Source organism: Oreochromis niloticus, linkage group LG18 (genome assembly GCF_001858045.2).
Source record: "Oreochromis niloticus isolate F11D_XX linkage group LG18, O_niloticus_UMD_NMBU, whole genome shotgun sequence".
NCBI classification, from domain to species: domain Eukaryota; kingdom Metazoa; phylum Chordata; class Actinopteri; order Cichliformes; family Cichlidae; genus Oreochromis; species Oreochromis niloticus.
The window spans coordinates 14,958,227-14,975,414 of record NC_031982.2 but is presented as its reverse complement, the minus strand read 5'-3'; the positions used below and the strand labels follow the sequence as shown (position 1 = coordinate 14,975,414).

Here is a 17,188-nt window from a genome sequence, read left to right as displayed (position 1 = left end):
AAAGATCAGCAGCTATGGAGCAAAGTCAGCTAGGGTTTATTAATGACTGGGAAGGCAGAACAGAGATACAGTATCCAACAAGGCCAGAGCTTAGATAATGCTACACAGATGGGTCAGGATGGACTTAGCATATTAACATGTTATGTAACACCAAGTGCTGTGATTGTCTTACTGTGCCGCGATTGGCTCTGCTCATGTGGGTGTTATAGCTTTGCTACCGTATCACTCGGAATGGTTTTTCCTACAAGGCAGGGTGTGTTTGTATTTTCTTTAAATATGCAAGAGAGTGTGGGAGATGGATGTTTGTGAGTGCTGTGATGTTGCTGTTTTTTTTTTTAAATAACTGCATCAGGGGACTAAGCTAACCCCAGGAAAGGGGTCCCATGTGGGGGCTGCAGCATCCCCCTTTTTTGCAGTGCCTCTCGACTGTGGGTGGTTGTTGCCAAAGATAAGACACCTATAATGCAAAGTAAATACTGCTGCAGACTACAGCCTCAATCTCCCTAGCACACAGACACTTACCATATCCACAAGGATGTACGCACACTCAAATTCACTAAGGTGCCAACCCCATTTGTAACTAAAGTCAACAAAGAAATGCAAATGTTGGCTGGAATGGATGGATGGTTCAGGCACACTGTTGTCGTGTTGAACTTTCTGTTGTCATAATCTTGCAGAAACAGGGCTGAATTTCTAAGCACGGTTCACACATAAAATGGATGTAAACTTGTTTATGCCACTGGCCACAGAAAATGTGGGATTTATGAAAGCAAACTGAAAATGTGCACACCTCTCAACAGAAGCCCAAGGACAGCAGTGAGCTACCCGTTACACCTGTCTTATCTGATACTCTTGTTTACTCCTGTCTATTGCTGTCTAAAAGCTTTACATTAAATCAGTCCTAAGCTTAACATTATGTACGTGTATACTACTAAGAGTTTTTGCAATGTTTTAGTCTGTAGTTATTGGTGAAGCTGTATTAGATTGTATTATGAAACAATACAACATTAGTGTTGGGTATGAATTTGTATGATTTTCTCCAAGTGTGACATCCTGCCTAGTTGACTCTCTTTCTGTTTATCTGCTTGTGCGCTTGAATGTGTGCATGTGCCTATTAACCATGTCTGTAAATCCTCACTTGGAGCAGTATATAACCAAACCCCCAAGCACTGGCAGTTCCCTGACATGCCCTAGAGAGGCATTCTCACATACTTTAGCTTAAGGTTCATTGACAGTGTGAGGCTGTTGGTATGCAGCACAAAGCATTTAAAAAATAAGTGGAAAATTGTGTTGGAATAAGTGATTTTTTTTGCAAAAGAGTACTGTATTGATGCATCTTGTAGTGATGGCTCTGACTTATTTTGAAACAGTGACATTAAGGTCTACATGGAGCAGCACATTGCAAAGTAAGAAAACACGAGAATACAAATATTTCACATTATAACAGCTGTTTAAATTTTTGTTGTTTTCAGGTCACTTTCTAGATTTGCTGAACCGCTCTGAATTGAACCTGCAAGAGACTTTCACTTCAACTTGGGGCTCTCTATACATCAAGAATTCGGATGTTTTCTCCGAGTTATACACAGAATTGAAGAAGTACTACCGAGGAGCCAACATCAACCTGGAAGAAACGCTTAATGAGTTCTGGACCAGGCTCCTGGAGAAGCTCTTTTTCCAGGCAAACGGGCAATATGTCATAGGTACATTTAGTTCATTTGTTGGACGCACATAACAGCTAAAAGCTTATCGCTGGCTCTCTGCTACAGTAAAAAAAAAAAAAAACCTGATTTTATTTGGCTTGGGATTATTTCATGTTCTGTTAGCCAGATCGGAAACTGGTTTATTACCTGGCACACTGCAGCAGCTAGCAGCTCTAGTTTCTTGAGAATTTGGTTTTAACTGTGATTACCCACATCTTTTGGAAAGTTCATTGAGCCATACCGATGACCTGCTTACTGTCAGACCTGTTGAATCAAGAAATCACTTAAGTACAACCTGTCTGACAAAGTGAAGCAGGCAAAAAGATATCAAAAGCAACACATGTAACACATCAGGTCTAAAGAAACTGCTAAAAGGTCTGATGCATGTGGAAGATTTTTTTGAGTAAAAAATAAAATAAATGATTTATTATTTACTTTTAAATAATTTTAGCTTCAGCCTTCAGGGGTTAACCCAAAACCTTGAGAGGTGGTGAGATTTTCTACTTGAAGATTTAGTTTGATGTGTTTGGTGATTACAGGTGAAGACTACCTGGAGTGTGTGTCTAAGCAGATAGACACACTGCGGCCCTTTGGAGACACACCCCGTCAAATGAAGATGAAAGTCACGCGCACGCTTGTGGCTGCACGTTCATTTGTTCAGGGCCTGGTGACTGCGGGCGAAGCCGTACGCAGAGTATCCCAGGTAAAACTATTTCTTCTCATCTTGCACGATCCTGAGCAGCAGAAAAGCAGCTCAGCTCTGTTTGCCTGCCCTCACCTCTGCAGTTCCAGTCCCAATGCATAATTTAAACAGCAAAATCTAGTTTTGTACATAATAACAGGCGTCTTAAAAAAATGTACCGACAGCTCTGGTGGAGCCCAGGATCCATCCAGAGAAGCTGACCTGTCAGCTGTGTGGAAGAACTCGGGGCATCTTCTCTGTCAGAGGCCTGACTGATATAATGTTAATGAAGTTAAAACCGCTGCCCCGTGTGCGGAAACGTGAACATCACGACAGATTTTCAGAAGCATTTATTATTTCTGTGCGGTGCAGCGCTGCAGGTATTGATGTAAGGAAAAAGAAAAAAAAAATGCTGCTGGCAACAAACAAACATCAGCAGCTCCACTAATGTTTCTGCAAAATAACAAGTAGCATTCAGTCACACCCGAACAACATTACTGTGAGACCCTGAAATTCATCGAGCACGTTTCAGATCTGCCTGAGTTACATTCACTGTATAATGACATAGTTATGTCATTGAAAAAAAAGGGGGGGTAAAGTGTGTAAATAAATCGAAGAAAAATTAAAAATACTTTTCCACAGGGTTCAGTTTTGATTTTTTTCCCCTCAGATCAGTGTTAGCAGAAGCAAGACACTCTGCGAAGCATGGCCTCGGGCTCAGCTTGCCCCTGCAACTACAGTTAATTCCCTCTCCACGCTGAAAAATGTCTCCCTAGGCTGTGAGGCAGGTTAATTTCCCCCAAGAGAAATGATCCCCTCTTTGTAAAAGGCAAGAGTAAGGTTAAGATGAGAGCGAGACTGAGAAATAATTTCAGGGAGGTGGCCGGTATTGATGCCCCTGTGAAAAATATCTGCTGTCAGACAGTGGGCAAGCAGAGTGGAGAGAGATGAGGTTCAGTGAAAAATGCTTTGAGGAAACAGATGCTGTTAAAAAGTATGAATATTACAGGTACTTCCTTGATAAGTTTGTGCTGTGAATGATCACGAAAGGGTAAAGGGCGAGAACTACTGTCCGACACATCTGGTTGCAAAGGAAACAAATATATGTGATGCTCTTCCCTGTCACTTTAATGTATGCGATCAGTTTGTGGGCGGTGTCAGACGTACAAAGACCCGAGTTCTCGAACTAACTTACCACATGCAGAAAAAAAATTTGACCTTTTCGCAAGTAAGCGGGGGAGTAAACATCAGAATACATGTGGGGAATGTTGCAATTGCTATTCATGATCCATCAATGCTATTTTAATGAGCATCCTTTTTTAGACAAACATATTCATATGCACACTGAACCCCAGCGCTGAAAGGTACTAAAAATGTGCGCACGCATTTCTCCCTATGTTACTACGCCTTTTTTAAGGCATGATCCTCGACCACTTTGCCAGTGCTGAAGAGCAGTGAGTGATGAGTTCACTGAACGAGGGTGGCTGGGGGAAAATGAGTAAATAATTAGCGCAGCTTTTAACAAAATTACAGAATGTCATTTCAGCGCTAATGCCAGGGTATTGGAGCTGCTGCGTTCTGAATGAGGTCATGGAGTGCCTTCTGTCCTATTTAGGGAAGAGCACTCTGTAGTGCAAGAATAGTCACGATGGGCACACTTGGTCAGTCTCGTTTTAAAAGAGAATTTTCGGCGTGTTCCCAAAAACACGCAAGGTCAATTCTCTTCTGAGTCAAGGCCTCTCTGATAGGATTCGACTGGACGAGGTGCAGAAATCAGCCAACTGTTCAACTTCACATATATAATTTGTGCGTTTGTCTGTGTCGCTGTCCTCCCAGCACACAGTCACAGTTGTGCTGTACTTATGCAGATTGGAACAGCACTGCGCTTGATAAGAACAAATTAAACAGTGAGAAAAATGTGTGTGTGTGTGTGTGTGTGGGGGGGGCTTTGACAAAATCCAGCTTCCTCTCTTATCCTTATCTTACTACTCTCTCATGTTTTGTGTGTGTGTTGTCTTTAAATTCTGCAGCTCTCCTTGTAAATTGTGAATAGTAGTTTCTGTTTCTGTTTCCCACAACCACACCCTGCTGTGTTCTCTGTCTGTGGCTGTATCCTGTATATAAATTAATCTTAGCTTTCCCCTCCATTCCAATGAAATTCTATTAGCAGTAGATTAATGCATGTGCATTAATGAGACAGCCTCTCCTTTAAAAAAAAATGTGCACTGTAACTTGCAAAGAGGTCAATAACTGAAGGTGTTTACTGTATGCTGCTGGAGGAGGTATTAAGGCAGGATAAGACAAAATTCCCTCTGTGTATGTGTGTGCCTCCAATCCTTGTAGTCCTCCACAGAAGTTTGTTTTCATAAGAAAGATGAAATGAATTCCCGATAAGCCTTAGCTGTGGTGGCAGGTGATGAAAGAGTATCCTTAAAGGATGCTGTGAACAGAGTAAAGCAGAGAGAGAGAGAGTGATAATTTTAGAGATGTTTTTATAAGACAGAAAAAAAAAAGGTGTCAGCAGGAAGGTCTGTCTGGCTTTCTGGTTGAGTATTAATTCCTCCCTTGCTTCGCTTTGGGCTGCACCAGTTGTTACGTGTGTCCTTAACTTTTTTTCCAGACTGTTTTATTCCCTCGGGTAAGGGGAGCGTAGGAAGTAGGCCACGCGAATTGCTCACTCTGGAGGCAAGGAGTCGGGATCAGCTTGCTCTGTAACACGAGGGAGGAGAGGCTGTCTATATATCCTTACTAATTACAGAGGAGAGAAACAGAAAGAAAGACAGTGTGTCTTCATGGACATTTGCTGTGGGCAATGTACAAACAGGTATGGGAAGCATGCAGTGAGGGTGAAGCGAGGACGACTTAGAGTATGAAAGAGACATTGAGGATCCGCATGTGCAAAAAATATCAAGGAATATATGTCGAACTTTATCAAACTGAGATGGGTTTTTGCACTCCAGTAGTAATAAGATATGGGTTGTATTACTACTTATAATTTGAAAGCCTTGACTTTCCTAGAGCCAGGTGTGCCAGCCTCAGGAAGTTGTCAACATTAACCTCTAACAAGCAACATAGCAGAATTGCACATTTCAAGTCTCTTGTGCTTTGCCAGTGATTCCCAGCATTAACACTGCCTGGATGATGTAGGAAACACTCGATTAATCGCTTTCCTGGAGTCTTTCATTAACATCTCCCAGTTTTTGTCTTTTTGTTGTTGTTTTTTAAATTCCCCTCAGTTAATCTAATAGCGTTTTAACATCTGTACCTCTCATTTTCAGTTATTCTCCCCAGTCCTCACTGCACACTCCATTCTTCTCTTTCACCAAAAAAGCAATTTTCTGACTCATCCCTGGTTAACAAGAACTAGAGTACGGACGGGAGGAAGGGAATAAAGGAGGGCAGGGACGAGGATCTGACTCATGTCTCAAATGACTTGAGATTAGGCCTGGGAACATGGTTATTCTTTTTCTGTGTCACTTGTTTCGCTTTAGGTTGCTGTCCGTGTGTAACTGAGACCAATTACCAAATTCTATTGATCCCTTTTTACACTCAAGTGTTAACTAATTTAGAGTGCTTGAATGTTTTTTTTTAAAAGTGGTTTAAGATTTTATGTAGAGTTGATAAAGTGTCAAAATAAAGTTTTGCAGGTCAAATCTTTGATTAAATTTCAATGATCTTTCTTGATATTATCATTAAAGTAGCTACAGACTACGTATAGTACTAAAATACACACCCATAAAGTTGCTCAGAAGCTGTTTTTAGGAAACAATGCTATGGACTTCAGAAATCAGTGCTAGCTTGAATAAGAACAGTTTCATTTCCCCTGATATCAATAAGCATCTGTAGAAAAATATCTATGAATTATTTTTACACCTGAACCCTATTGTTGTCCTATTTTCACTGTATATTTGTTAAAAGCCGGTTTTAACTATGACTTTGCTGTTGGAAGTGCAGTTTCCCGGAAAAGCATTAGGCTGGCCCAGATGTCAGCTTAGAGAAGCTTTGTATGCGAAGCTGGACTCGTTCCGTTGCTCTCTTTCTCTATTTCTCTCTCTCTTTCTCGCTTTCTCACACACAGACACACACCCAACACTTCCTTAGGTTTTGTATGCATAGCTGTACTCTCTTGTGAACAGAGCTTACTGGTATTAACCCAGTTTCACTTTTCACGCACGAAGGCCTTTTCCTGGGGGAACAGCCTTGTGGGATAGAGGGAAGAGTGCAAGAGACAGGAAGGATAGAGTGAGGGACTGAAAATACTTGTATGAATGTCAGGGCCTTTTCATCGCATTTGAAACAAAAAGCAAATTCTTGCTAAGCAGTTTCCAAGGAAACTGTGATGAAAGAGATCCTGGTGCAAACTAAAAAAAAAGGTCACCATGGGAGGTGACCTCCTACTGTTGCCACTGTCATTGTGTAGCTAAAAAAAATGTACATTTTCACATCTTATTAAAACAGATCATTTTTCTTCAAATCTATATTCACGTCTTCTGTACAAAAGCAGTTTAACAGTTTAAATAGTCAAACGGGCAAAGTTTTGTCTCTTATGTATGCTTAACCAAACAGTATTTGACTTGATTTTTTTTTTTTTTTATCAAAGTGGTGCATGTTTATTTATGTCTCTGTCTTACCCAGGTACCAATGAGCCAGGAGTGCATGCGAGCCATAATGAAGATGACTTACTGTCCCCACTGCCGTGGGATGCCGTCTGCTAGACCTTGTCTGAACTACTGCACCAACGTCATGAAGGGCTGTCTGGCCAACCAGGCTGACCTCGACACAGAGTGGAGGCACCTAGCAGGTGGGGCGCACACACACTCCCTCATATGAATCCAGTTTAACCGTATGCCCAGCTTAAACGTTCAACCCACACCTGATTCTAATAAAGGGGAGTCACTCTATCAACGCACTGAGGCCCTACATATGAAACACTTCGCACTTTCTTCACACTAACTGTATCTCCTGGTTCTTTAGATACGATGATCCAGGTGGCTGACCGTTTAGATGACCCTGCTGGTGTGGAAAGTGTGATCCTCTCCCTTCCCAGTTACATATCAGAAGCTATGAATACCATGATGGAGAATATAGCCAGCATCAACAGCAAGGTCAGAACACACACTGGTACAAGCATACAGGTCGAAACCATGTGATCAGCATTTACTGTGAACCTCAAAAGACATCAAACGATACTGTGAGCTGAGCCACAGTCTTAAAACCATCATCGTTGAAATTTCATGAAATCATATTATATGATTAGCACTGACAACTGAAATGAAGACTTAAGCTAACTTTCAGGTGGTCCTACTCATTTCTAGTTTCTGCTAACAATGTAATTACTAATTTGGAAAACTTTTGGAAACATAGATGTGAATTGAAGCATTGTTTGCTTTTTTTATATGTGTGAAAGTCAGTGAAGAAACACTGGTAGCTGACGTTTGGCATTTTAAAGATCCTTAGCACTTGGTAATGCCGTAAAAATAGTAGTTAGCAATCAAACGAATCTAAAATCTCTTAAAAAACACAAACTAATTGAAATCGGTTCACTCCAAAAGAACATTTGGACTTGAGTTCACATGCTGGGTCACTATGTGACTTCATTGCCCTGCTTTGTATATGCAGTTAACACATTTCCTCCCACTACATTAATGCTGTTATCATGCTCCACATACTTGATTTCAAATGAAGGGATGTGAGTCATGACAGAGCCTTTAGGCCAAGCAATTACTTAACTTTTTAATGGTGCTTGGGTAACAGTTTTATATGAGCCTTAAAAACAACTGGCAGCGCTGAAAAACTGACTGATTAGTTTGGTAAAGGTGGGAAACGGCGTGGATGTTGAGAGGAAAGACAAAGCTTCCTCTGTGCTGGTTAGCTGTTTAAGAGGCTGGCTCGCTTGAGGTTAGCAGTGGACTGGCGGTCTGCCTCTGACCTGGTCCTGTATGTAATCACACACAGCTTCAGCCTCTGATCTTCATGTAATGTGGCGCGCAGAGTTATAGTGTTGGATAGTTTATCTCCTATCATACATAATCGACTGATGTCAAAAGCCATATGTTGTGTTACAAGCTTTCCTGATGAATTATGCCAAATGCAGATATTAACTGAGTCAAAGCCAAACTCTTAAGCTGCTTACTCAAACCCCAAAACAAGGAGTTTATCAATTAATTTTTGATGTTGTGTGAGTCATAATAAAATTAATAGCAGCTCAAGATAGGATTTTCTTTTTAATAGTTACAGTATGTGTGAAGGTTCAAAGTCTTGAGGCTCCTCTAAGCAGGCCAGACTGGATGACAGATTGACTGCAGTTTTTACTGTATTCCCTGAGCAGCATTTATAAAATCCAAAGCCCCTAGGGACGAGTAATAGTTTCCGAGTTGTGAATCATTCTGCTAAAGTGATGCTGTCATTGACTCACGAGGTTATGCACATAAACAAAACAACTTATTATTCTTGGTTTATTTTTTTATTTTTTTCTAATATTAGGTGTAGTGCACAAAAAAAATAGAAAAATTAGAAACCCTCTTTTTGTTAGGACTGTTTCAGCCATTTATTAACGGCTCCTGTGCCATTTATCTTCTCATTCAACATTTCGATTTGCCTTTTCCTCCCCAGCTTTTCCAGACATGTGGCAAACCCAAAGAAGCAGGAACCAGCAGCACAGATGATGAAATCATGAAGCGAGGGAAGGCCACAGTGGAGGACAGGTTGGAAGCCAGCTCTAACAAAATCCAAACATTGGTTAGTATGTACCCAACTGAATTGGCACCTTGTTATTGCTCTCTGATGGCCTAATCTGTCCCATTCATAGTGATGTTTTATAAAGGAAGAGTCATTGCTCATCACGGCCAATTGAACCACTTCTGCTCTTCAATTTCACCTGCGCACAGATAACTATGCAGTGATTAGACGGGAATGAATGCTTGGATGGATAAATGCGTCAGATGACTGAACACTGCAGTTGGTTATTGAGGGACCCAGAGTGTTTCTTATTGTTGGTGTGTGTCATCATACTGTGACTTTAGGGGAAAAAAAGTATAAATGCTCATGAATGTGCTCTCAACAACTTTGCCTCAGGTGTCTGATGTAAGAATAATACTGGGGGACAATAGGCCATACTGGACTTCTCTCCCAAATCTCATCTGCAGTGACAGAGTGGCCACTGGATTAGGGTCCGAAGACAAGTGTTGGAATGGCAACAACCGTGCCAGGTAGGGAATATGAATTCATGAAGAAATTATTATGTTAACACAGAATTCCAGTGTTTTAAAAAAGTATTCCTTATTCCTTCCTGATTTCTTGTTGGTTTTTTTGCATATTTTTACATGTACATGTTTCAAATCATCAAACAAATTTTAATACTCAATACAATTAAAAATCAAAAAATACTATCCAAAACTCCAATTTCATTAACCACTGTCAGACCTGCTGAATCAAGAAATTACTTATACAGAATCTGTCTGACAAAGTGAATCAGGCTTAAATGTCTCAAAAATGATTCATCCAGGAGGTCACAGAAGAACAGCATCTAAAGACCTGCAGGCCTCACTTGCCTCACTTAAGGTCAGAGTTCATGATTCAGCAATAAAAAAAAGAGACTGGGCGGAAATGGCAGCCATGGGAGATTTCCAAGGAGAAAACCACTGTTAACCAAAAAGAATAGAAATTCTTGTCTCACATTTACCAAAAAAGATCTTGATTTGCTGCTTCAGGACCTGGATGACGTGCCATAACTGATGGAACCGTGAATTCTGCTCTCTACCAAAAAGTCCTGATGGAAAGTCAGTTCATACCCTGAAGCTCAAACAGACTTTCAGCAGGAGAGTGATTGGAAACACACCAACCCTACTTTTAATTAAAAAAAACAAAAATTTTGGCTTAGTGAATGTCTGGACTTAAATCTGATTATGACGCTTTGGCATGACCTTAAACAGGCCATTCATTCTCAAAAACCCTCCAATGTGGCTCAATTGAGATCATTTTGCAAAGGAGAGTAGGCCAAAATTTCCCCAAAGCCTCTTTCCCTTTTTTAAACAAAATCATCAGTTAAAAAATGCATTTTTATTTTCTTGGGTTATCTCTGTCTAATATTAAAAATTGTTTGATAATCTGAAACATGTAAGTGTGACAAAGATCCAAAAAGACTAAGAAATCAGGGAGGGGGTGAATACTTTTTCATAGTGCTATATGCTCAGTGGTCCTGTTGCATTAGCTTAAAGTATAGCTTTCTTCTTGTTTTGAAACATTTTGTCACAAGAGCTAATTGCATTACACTCATCTTGAGTCTGCTAAGCTAATGATGACATCTTTAAAGAAAGCGACTCTCCAGAATCTTGGAAAATCCAGAAAATGAATTGCTTGATTGTGCACACTTCCACCTGGTGCTGAGCACGTTGGCTGTTAACTGTTCACAGGTACCTTCCTGAGTTAATGAATGACGGCTTAGCCAGTCAGATCAACAACCCTGAAGTGGAAATTGACATCACCAAACCAGACATGACAATACGCCAACAAATAATGCAGCTGAAGATCATGACTCACCGCCTGAAGAATGCTCTAAATGGCCAGGATGTGGAATTTCAGGACACCAGTGAGTAATTTTTATTATCTCAGCCCACAGGTTTCTGAAGACCGTTCACAAGAAACCTCAAATCAGATGACCTACCCATGATTACATTATTGTTACTTCTCTCAAATTAAATTAAAAAAAATAAAGAAATAGACACACCTCACCTGCAACTCACCCTGTCTGTTCTGTTTTCTACTGCTACTATGCTTCCTATGTAGATTTTTTAACTCTTTTATGCTACTCACTCGGTTTAGACTGAAAATACCCATGATTGCATAAAATATCCTGTTACAACTTACATTTCCTGTTCACTGAAAGCAGAGCTGAAATGAGCTGCAGGTGTCTAGTTTCCCCTACAACAACTACACTATGCTGAAAGCTTTTTTTAGGGCATTTTTGTCCATTGACGATTAATCAAAAACATGTTTTCCAACTAAATGCCTTTTTTGAATATCTGGTTTCATTTTTCATTCCACGTAATGTAAGTAACTCATGATAATGCTGAATCATAGCCGTATTCTCTTTGCACTTTCTGTGCACTGTATGGTTAACAGGGTCAGTGACAGCTTTATTCCTGTTGGAAGAGTGAGCTCATGTCCTTACCCCGTGTCTATAGGTGATGACGCCAGCGGCTCAGGAAGTGGGTGCGCGGATGAGACGTGTTCCCGGGATCCACGCCTTGTTCCCCCCATCACTGACCGACCCGTGGCCATTCCCTACCCTGCAGAAAACGAGAGGGTGAAAGCCTCAGCCATGCAGAACCTTCCCTCCATCAGCATTTACCTGCTTACACTGCTCATTTTGCTGCTCCGGCGATAATTGACGAGGTGGAATCTGCCAACCAGGACTGAGTCTGGGGCACCGGGGGTTGGGGAGAGTTTAAAAGGGGAGGGAGGAGAAGTTGGGGGTTAGTTAGCTTGCCAAAACTAAAGAAATCTAAAGAAACAACAACAATAAATCACATGGATGGACTTCCTTTTGGTGTTGGATTGGAGCAAAATGGAAATATGAGTACTCATAAACGTTTTTGGTTTTTTTTGTTCTGCTCTCATCTTTTATTCTTCCTATATTATGACACCTTTAGAGCTGGTCTTTTTTTTTTTTTGCATCTTCTAATGTTTTGTTTTTGGTGTTTGGTTTTCTCTGAGGTTATATCTGCTCCTAAAGCGTGTGCGAGACTATATTGCTAACAGTATGTTGGTGTTGACACCACAGGGAGAGGGAGAGTCGAGCTTTTTGCAGTGGCATCCAGATACTACGTGTCTGCATTCCACTTGTGATGGCGGGAATTGTTTATTTATGATTATATTTGTCCCAAAATGATTTAATCACATTTAGATATTTATAGAAAAACGAAAAAAATATCTGCTGACTTTAAAAGGAGAATTATCTGGACAGCATGACCCATCAAACCTCTTAATGCATTAAGCCTCACAGTATCATTACTTGTATGCACTCGCTCACACAGTGAGGTTGAGAGCACTTAGCGTCAGCACTTTTGCCATTTCATCATGTAATCTGTAATAATAGTCATGATCACAGTCACACTGGCACGATCGCCCGGTGTAGGAGTAACACGGCCTGTCCTCTACTCCATCCATCCACTTATTCCTACACCCCCCACCCCACCCTCCTCCCCCGGCCCCACCGAGATTGTCTCCCTCCCTCCCTCTCTCCAGAACCTGCTGGCAGTGTAGCATCAACTCAACATTCTGGTCTAAGCAAAGCGCGTGCTCGGCTGGGACAGGTCTCAGATGGAAGCAGCTTTTCGCCATAGAGCGTGCTACGTGGAAAGGAGGTGTCGTGTTAAGCTCACCCCTGTGACAGAGGATTGAATGAAATGATCTTGGAATCTTGTAGCACAGCAGAAATGCTCACAGAAGCAGAGGCTCCGCTGTCCTGCTGCACTTCTTTTAGTATTCCTTTTACATTCACAGGAGAGCAAAAATGTAATATGCATAAAATTTTGTGGGTTCCCCGCAAAGGCCCAGTGTTCCTGTGATTAGCATCATAATTTCAGTATCATAGATTTTTTTTTTTTTCCATGAATGGTTGCCGCAGCGATCCATATAACAGTAAAAGCCACACCATGCACGTCTTTGAAAAGTACCGCTATATTTTTGATTGCTTCTTTGCCGTTTTGTAGAGGGGGAAATAGAAAAAAATAAAAAATTTTAAAAAGCACGCTTTTAGTTCCCAAAATTTGACAAAAGCAAGATCGTTGTGTGCTCTTACCGCTTATTTTTTCATCATCTGTCAGTATCCATGTCCGCCTTTCATTATCTGCAACATTTCTATATCAGTGCCTATTTTTTGCCAACCCTAACCTCCTCTGCCCTTTTCCCCACTCATCAGTTATAATGACCTTTAAAGCGTTCCTCGTGCTTCTGCGTTGTAGCAAGGCAATATGACAATGACACAGTGCTTCATTATGTGTCAACCTTACTGGGAATGTTATGGGAACACAGTTTAAGGCTTTTTTTCCCCCTGATTTGATGCTTGCTAGGGAGAAAACATGTACCACAATTTAGTTCAAAGAAATGCCAGCGCTCTCATTCAGGAGTGGTGCGTGCAGGATGATGGGACGATGCCCTCATATGTGTTTCGTTTGCGTGTGAATGCGTGTACTTGTCTTTGATTGAAAGCGCAGAAGAGGGATGGACGATAGCGCCTCTTTGAATCGACAGTAGTTCGGATGACACAGAAATGAGATTAACTAAAATGTGCTCCACTAACACGGTGTGACAGAGTGCTATTAAACTGACAGTAACAGGAGCTTAATACAACTCGTTTTTCAGAAATTGCATTTTCAAAACTTTCACTGTAATAAATGATCATATGTATTGATGGAATCTCATTTCATGGAACAGCGAGACAGGATGCAGAGGAGTCAGGTGGACATGATTTTTAAAGTACGTCATTACTTCACTTGTGCACTGGGACAATCCTCTATATAATTCATGTTGTGAAAAATCATTTTCAGTACATGCACTCCCTGCTGATAATACTCCAAATGCTTTAGGATAGCGTGGGGTGCTGTCAGTTTTAGAAGTACATCTGATATATACTTGGTTAGTTACTGCTCTGAAAAGGGGTTGTTGTTGTTGTTGCCCCATGTGTGACATGACAGGTTATTTTAATGGTAACTTCTTTTTTGATATGCTTTATTAATGAATGATTTGTTGCTGTGTGAATATGTGTGTGCGTGTGTGTCCGTCTGTCTTCCTGTTAGTCCCTGGTTAAGAAATCTGCCTGTGACTGCCTTTGATACTTTGAGATCAGTTTTAAGATTTAAGCAGAGAGATGCTATGATGCAAGATGTTGGTGGTGAGGAGAAAAACAACAACTTCAAAAGTACCGTTTAGCAAGCACGCCACATAGGTCCTCTTTTTGAGACTCTCTAGAAAAGATCTGAATATGAATGTGAAGGTGCGCATGCAGCCCTGTAATAATAAAAGGAAGTACTTCAACTGTGATGGTGACATTCCAGTTCAAAGATTATTTACAACTTTAGGCTCACATCTCCAGTTTCAATGACAGCCTCACAATGTCATTAGCTGAAATTTGCACAACCCCTCCCCATGCCCACTCCTTCTTGACCTTTTGATCTCATTAATTTGTTGTTCAAAGCCCCACGCCCCCCTCCCCTTTTATAAAACCTGCACTTTTATGAGGCCAATAAATGGCATTGTCTGCACAAAGACATCACAAGATGGTTGATCAATATGTGAGTCGACACCTTCCAGAAACAACTATCGATTGGGGGGGTGTGTGTATGTAGATATGGCCCGGCAAGATGTCTCCTGTCTGAGTATGGTGAAACAGTGTAAACATAATGCCCCGAGTGTGAGAGGAAGGAGAACAGATTGTCAAGGGCACTGATCTCAAATCGGTGTGTATGCCTCAATCCTGCCTTCGTTCATCACTGTAGGTGGCAATAATGCAAAGCTGATTATCCAGCCGTTAAAAAAACAAGAAAAACGAAACAGATTTACTCCACACTGAGCTGAGATTTGGAGGCACATCTGAAGGGTGCCAGTTTATGAGGACAAAAATACTTTGATTTTTCCTGTTTTGATTTACTTTGGTTTCATTGTTATCGACAGAGAGTTTGTTCTTGTGGTGAAGATAGAAGCCAGAAAGAGGTTGAAAAATATCTAAAATGTCTCATTTGCTGTTGTACCTGAAATCTTGTGTCAATTATATACATTGTAAGATTTTCAACAGTCTTGTGTCCTGTTTTTCTTTCGTGGTTGGTGTGTTTGAGTGCATGTTTTTGTAGGAAACAATGATTTTACACTCCTGTATAGTAGTCTAGATCTTTAAGCTTAAAGTTATATCTGCAAACCAGCTGCATAAGCAACAATCACAGTCATCACTCAGCTTGAGCTAGGAAAAAAGTGCCCGGTCTCCCAGTTGATCGAACCATCTACCTAAGTTGTCTTGTCAGAGTGCAGCGGGGCACACTGACACTTGAAAAGAGCCAATGGGCTCTGGCGATGATGTCAGAGGTGACAGCTGCTGTCTAGTGTTGCCACACAGGAAGAACTGTTCAGAGCACACTGAGTGCTTTGTCCTGTTTCTGTGTGTAGACGATAAACGACCAGCTCCCTCAGGATGATTTTAACACGTACTTGAGGGTTATCCTATGAGAGACTGTAAAGCTACCCTTTTTACATACACCAAAGTGCTTATAATAATATACGTACAGAAGGTAACAGCTTAGTGCAGTCGTGCAGTGTCTCCATGTCTTAAGCTCATTAAGTTACAAATTATATGTGTGAAACTGGAGAAACAGAAGAACTTGCCATCAGGTAGGAGCTGCAATATTTAAGTATATCTAAAGTGCTATCCAGTGTACACTCCCAAGTATGTTGGGATCATTTCACAAAAAGTATTAGTACTCTTTGCGGTTTCTTTTCAGTAGACAGAAACATTTACACTGTGATTCAAACACAAATCAGTATCTGACAATCGTTCACTCTACTTGCAGCGCACAAAAATGCCCAACTATACTTGCACTGTTCTCACTCTTCTGGCTTTCCGCTTGCCCTTCCCTGTACTTTTATGATTGTGTGCATCACCTTACATGCTCTCGATATTTTAAATATCAGCTTAATGGGACAAGTCTACTCAACTCAATACACGTACCTTTGCCTTCATGAAGCCACAGATGTATGGGTTCATGTGAGAACAGCTCGAGTGTTTATATTGTCCTCAAAAACCAAGTACACCCTAACTGCTAAGTACACTAACAGAATAAGTATCAGCCAGATGCTGCTAAACAAATGCACTTGTTTCATTGATCATCGGCGAGTGTGAGCACCTCTATAAAAGCTGAAGTCTTGACAGTTTGCTGGTCTGGAGCATTCAGATGTGTGTTAACACAATTTCAAGCAGGAAAGAAGTAATTGTTGCTGCCCATCGATCTGGGAAGGGTTATAAGGTCATTTCCAAACAATTTAAAATCCATCATTCAACAGTGGGAACGATTGTTTACAAGGGGAAAACATTCAAGACAGTTGCCAGTCTTCCCAGGAGTGGACGTCAGCAAATTCACCCCAAGGTCAGTCCGTGTAATGCTCAGAGAAACTGCAAAAAACCCAAGAACTACATCTGAGGGTCTACAGGCATCAGTTAGCATGTTAAATGTTAATGTTAAAGTTCATGACAGTACAATTAGAAAAAGACTAAATAAGTGCGGTTTGTTTGGAAGGGTTTCCAGGAGAAAGCCTCTACTATTTAAAAAAGAGCATGGCAACACAACTCAGCTTTGCAAAGCTGCATCTGAACAAACTACAAAACTTGTGGAAAAATGTCCTTTGGACAGGCAAGACCAAACTGATTCTCCATAATGCCCAGCGACAAGTTTGGAGAAAACCAAACACAGCACAAACTATCAGCTCAAACACCTCATACCAGCTGTCAAGAATAGTGGTGGAGGGGTGATGATTTGGGCTTGTTTTGCAGCCACAAGACCTGGGCCACCTTGCAGGCGTTGAGTCGACAATGAATTCCTCTGTATACCAAAGTGTTCTACAGTCAAATGTGAAGCCAACTGAATTCCTGCACAATAATGTGATAGGTAGAAGTCATGAAATAATTACTAAAATGAAATTAAATACTTCAAATTATTGTTGCTAAATGTGTTTTTACAAGCTACAAGCTACTGAATCATGGGACTACTTAGTTTTCCGCAGGAATCTCTGCAGTCCTGTGGAAAACTCTTTCCCTATGACT

General features: G+C 40.9%; 1 protein-coding gene across 2 annotated transcripts in view; it reads left to right on the top strand.

The window, feature by feature from the left end:
- The window catches only part of gpc1b (glypican 1b), a 60,153-nt gene extending 44,979 nt beyond the window's left edge, over positions 1-15,174 (top strand). Inside the window, exons 5-12 of one of the 2 annotated variants that reach the window (XM_005476261.4) lie at positions 1,473-1,700; positions 2,240-2,403; positions 7,018-7,183; positions 7,357-7,487; positions 8,995-9,120; positions 9,457-9,590; positions 10,794-10,969; positions 11,565-15,174. In XM_005476261.4, coding sequence (XP_005476318.1) covers positions 1,473-1,700; positions 2,240-2,403; positions 7,018-7,183; positions 7,357-7,487; positions 8,995-9,120; positions 9,457-9,590; positions 10,794-10,969; positions 11,565-11,767 — 1,328 coding nt within the window. In that variant the 3' untranslated portion in view covers positions 11,768-15,174. The remainder of the gene's footprint in view (positions 1-1,472; positions 1,701-2,239; positions 2,404-7,017; positions 7,184-7,356; positions 7,488-8,994; positions 9,121-9,456; positions 9,591-10,793; positions 10,970-11,564) is intronic. The other variant, XM_005476262.4, reaches the window with a different exon arrangement.
- Positions 15,175-17,188: the final 2,014 nt, after the last annotated feature.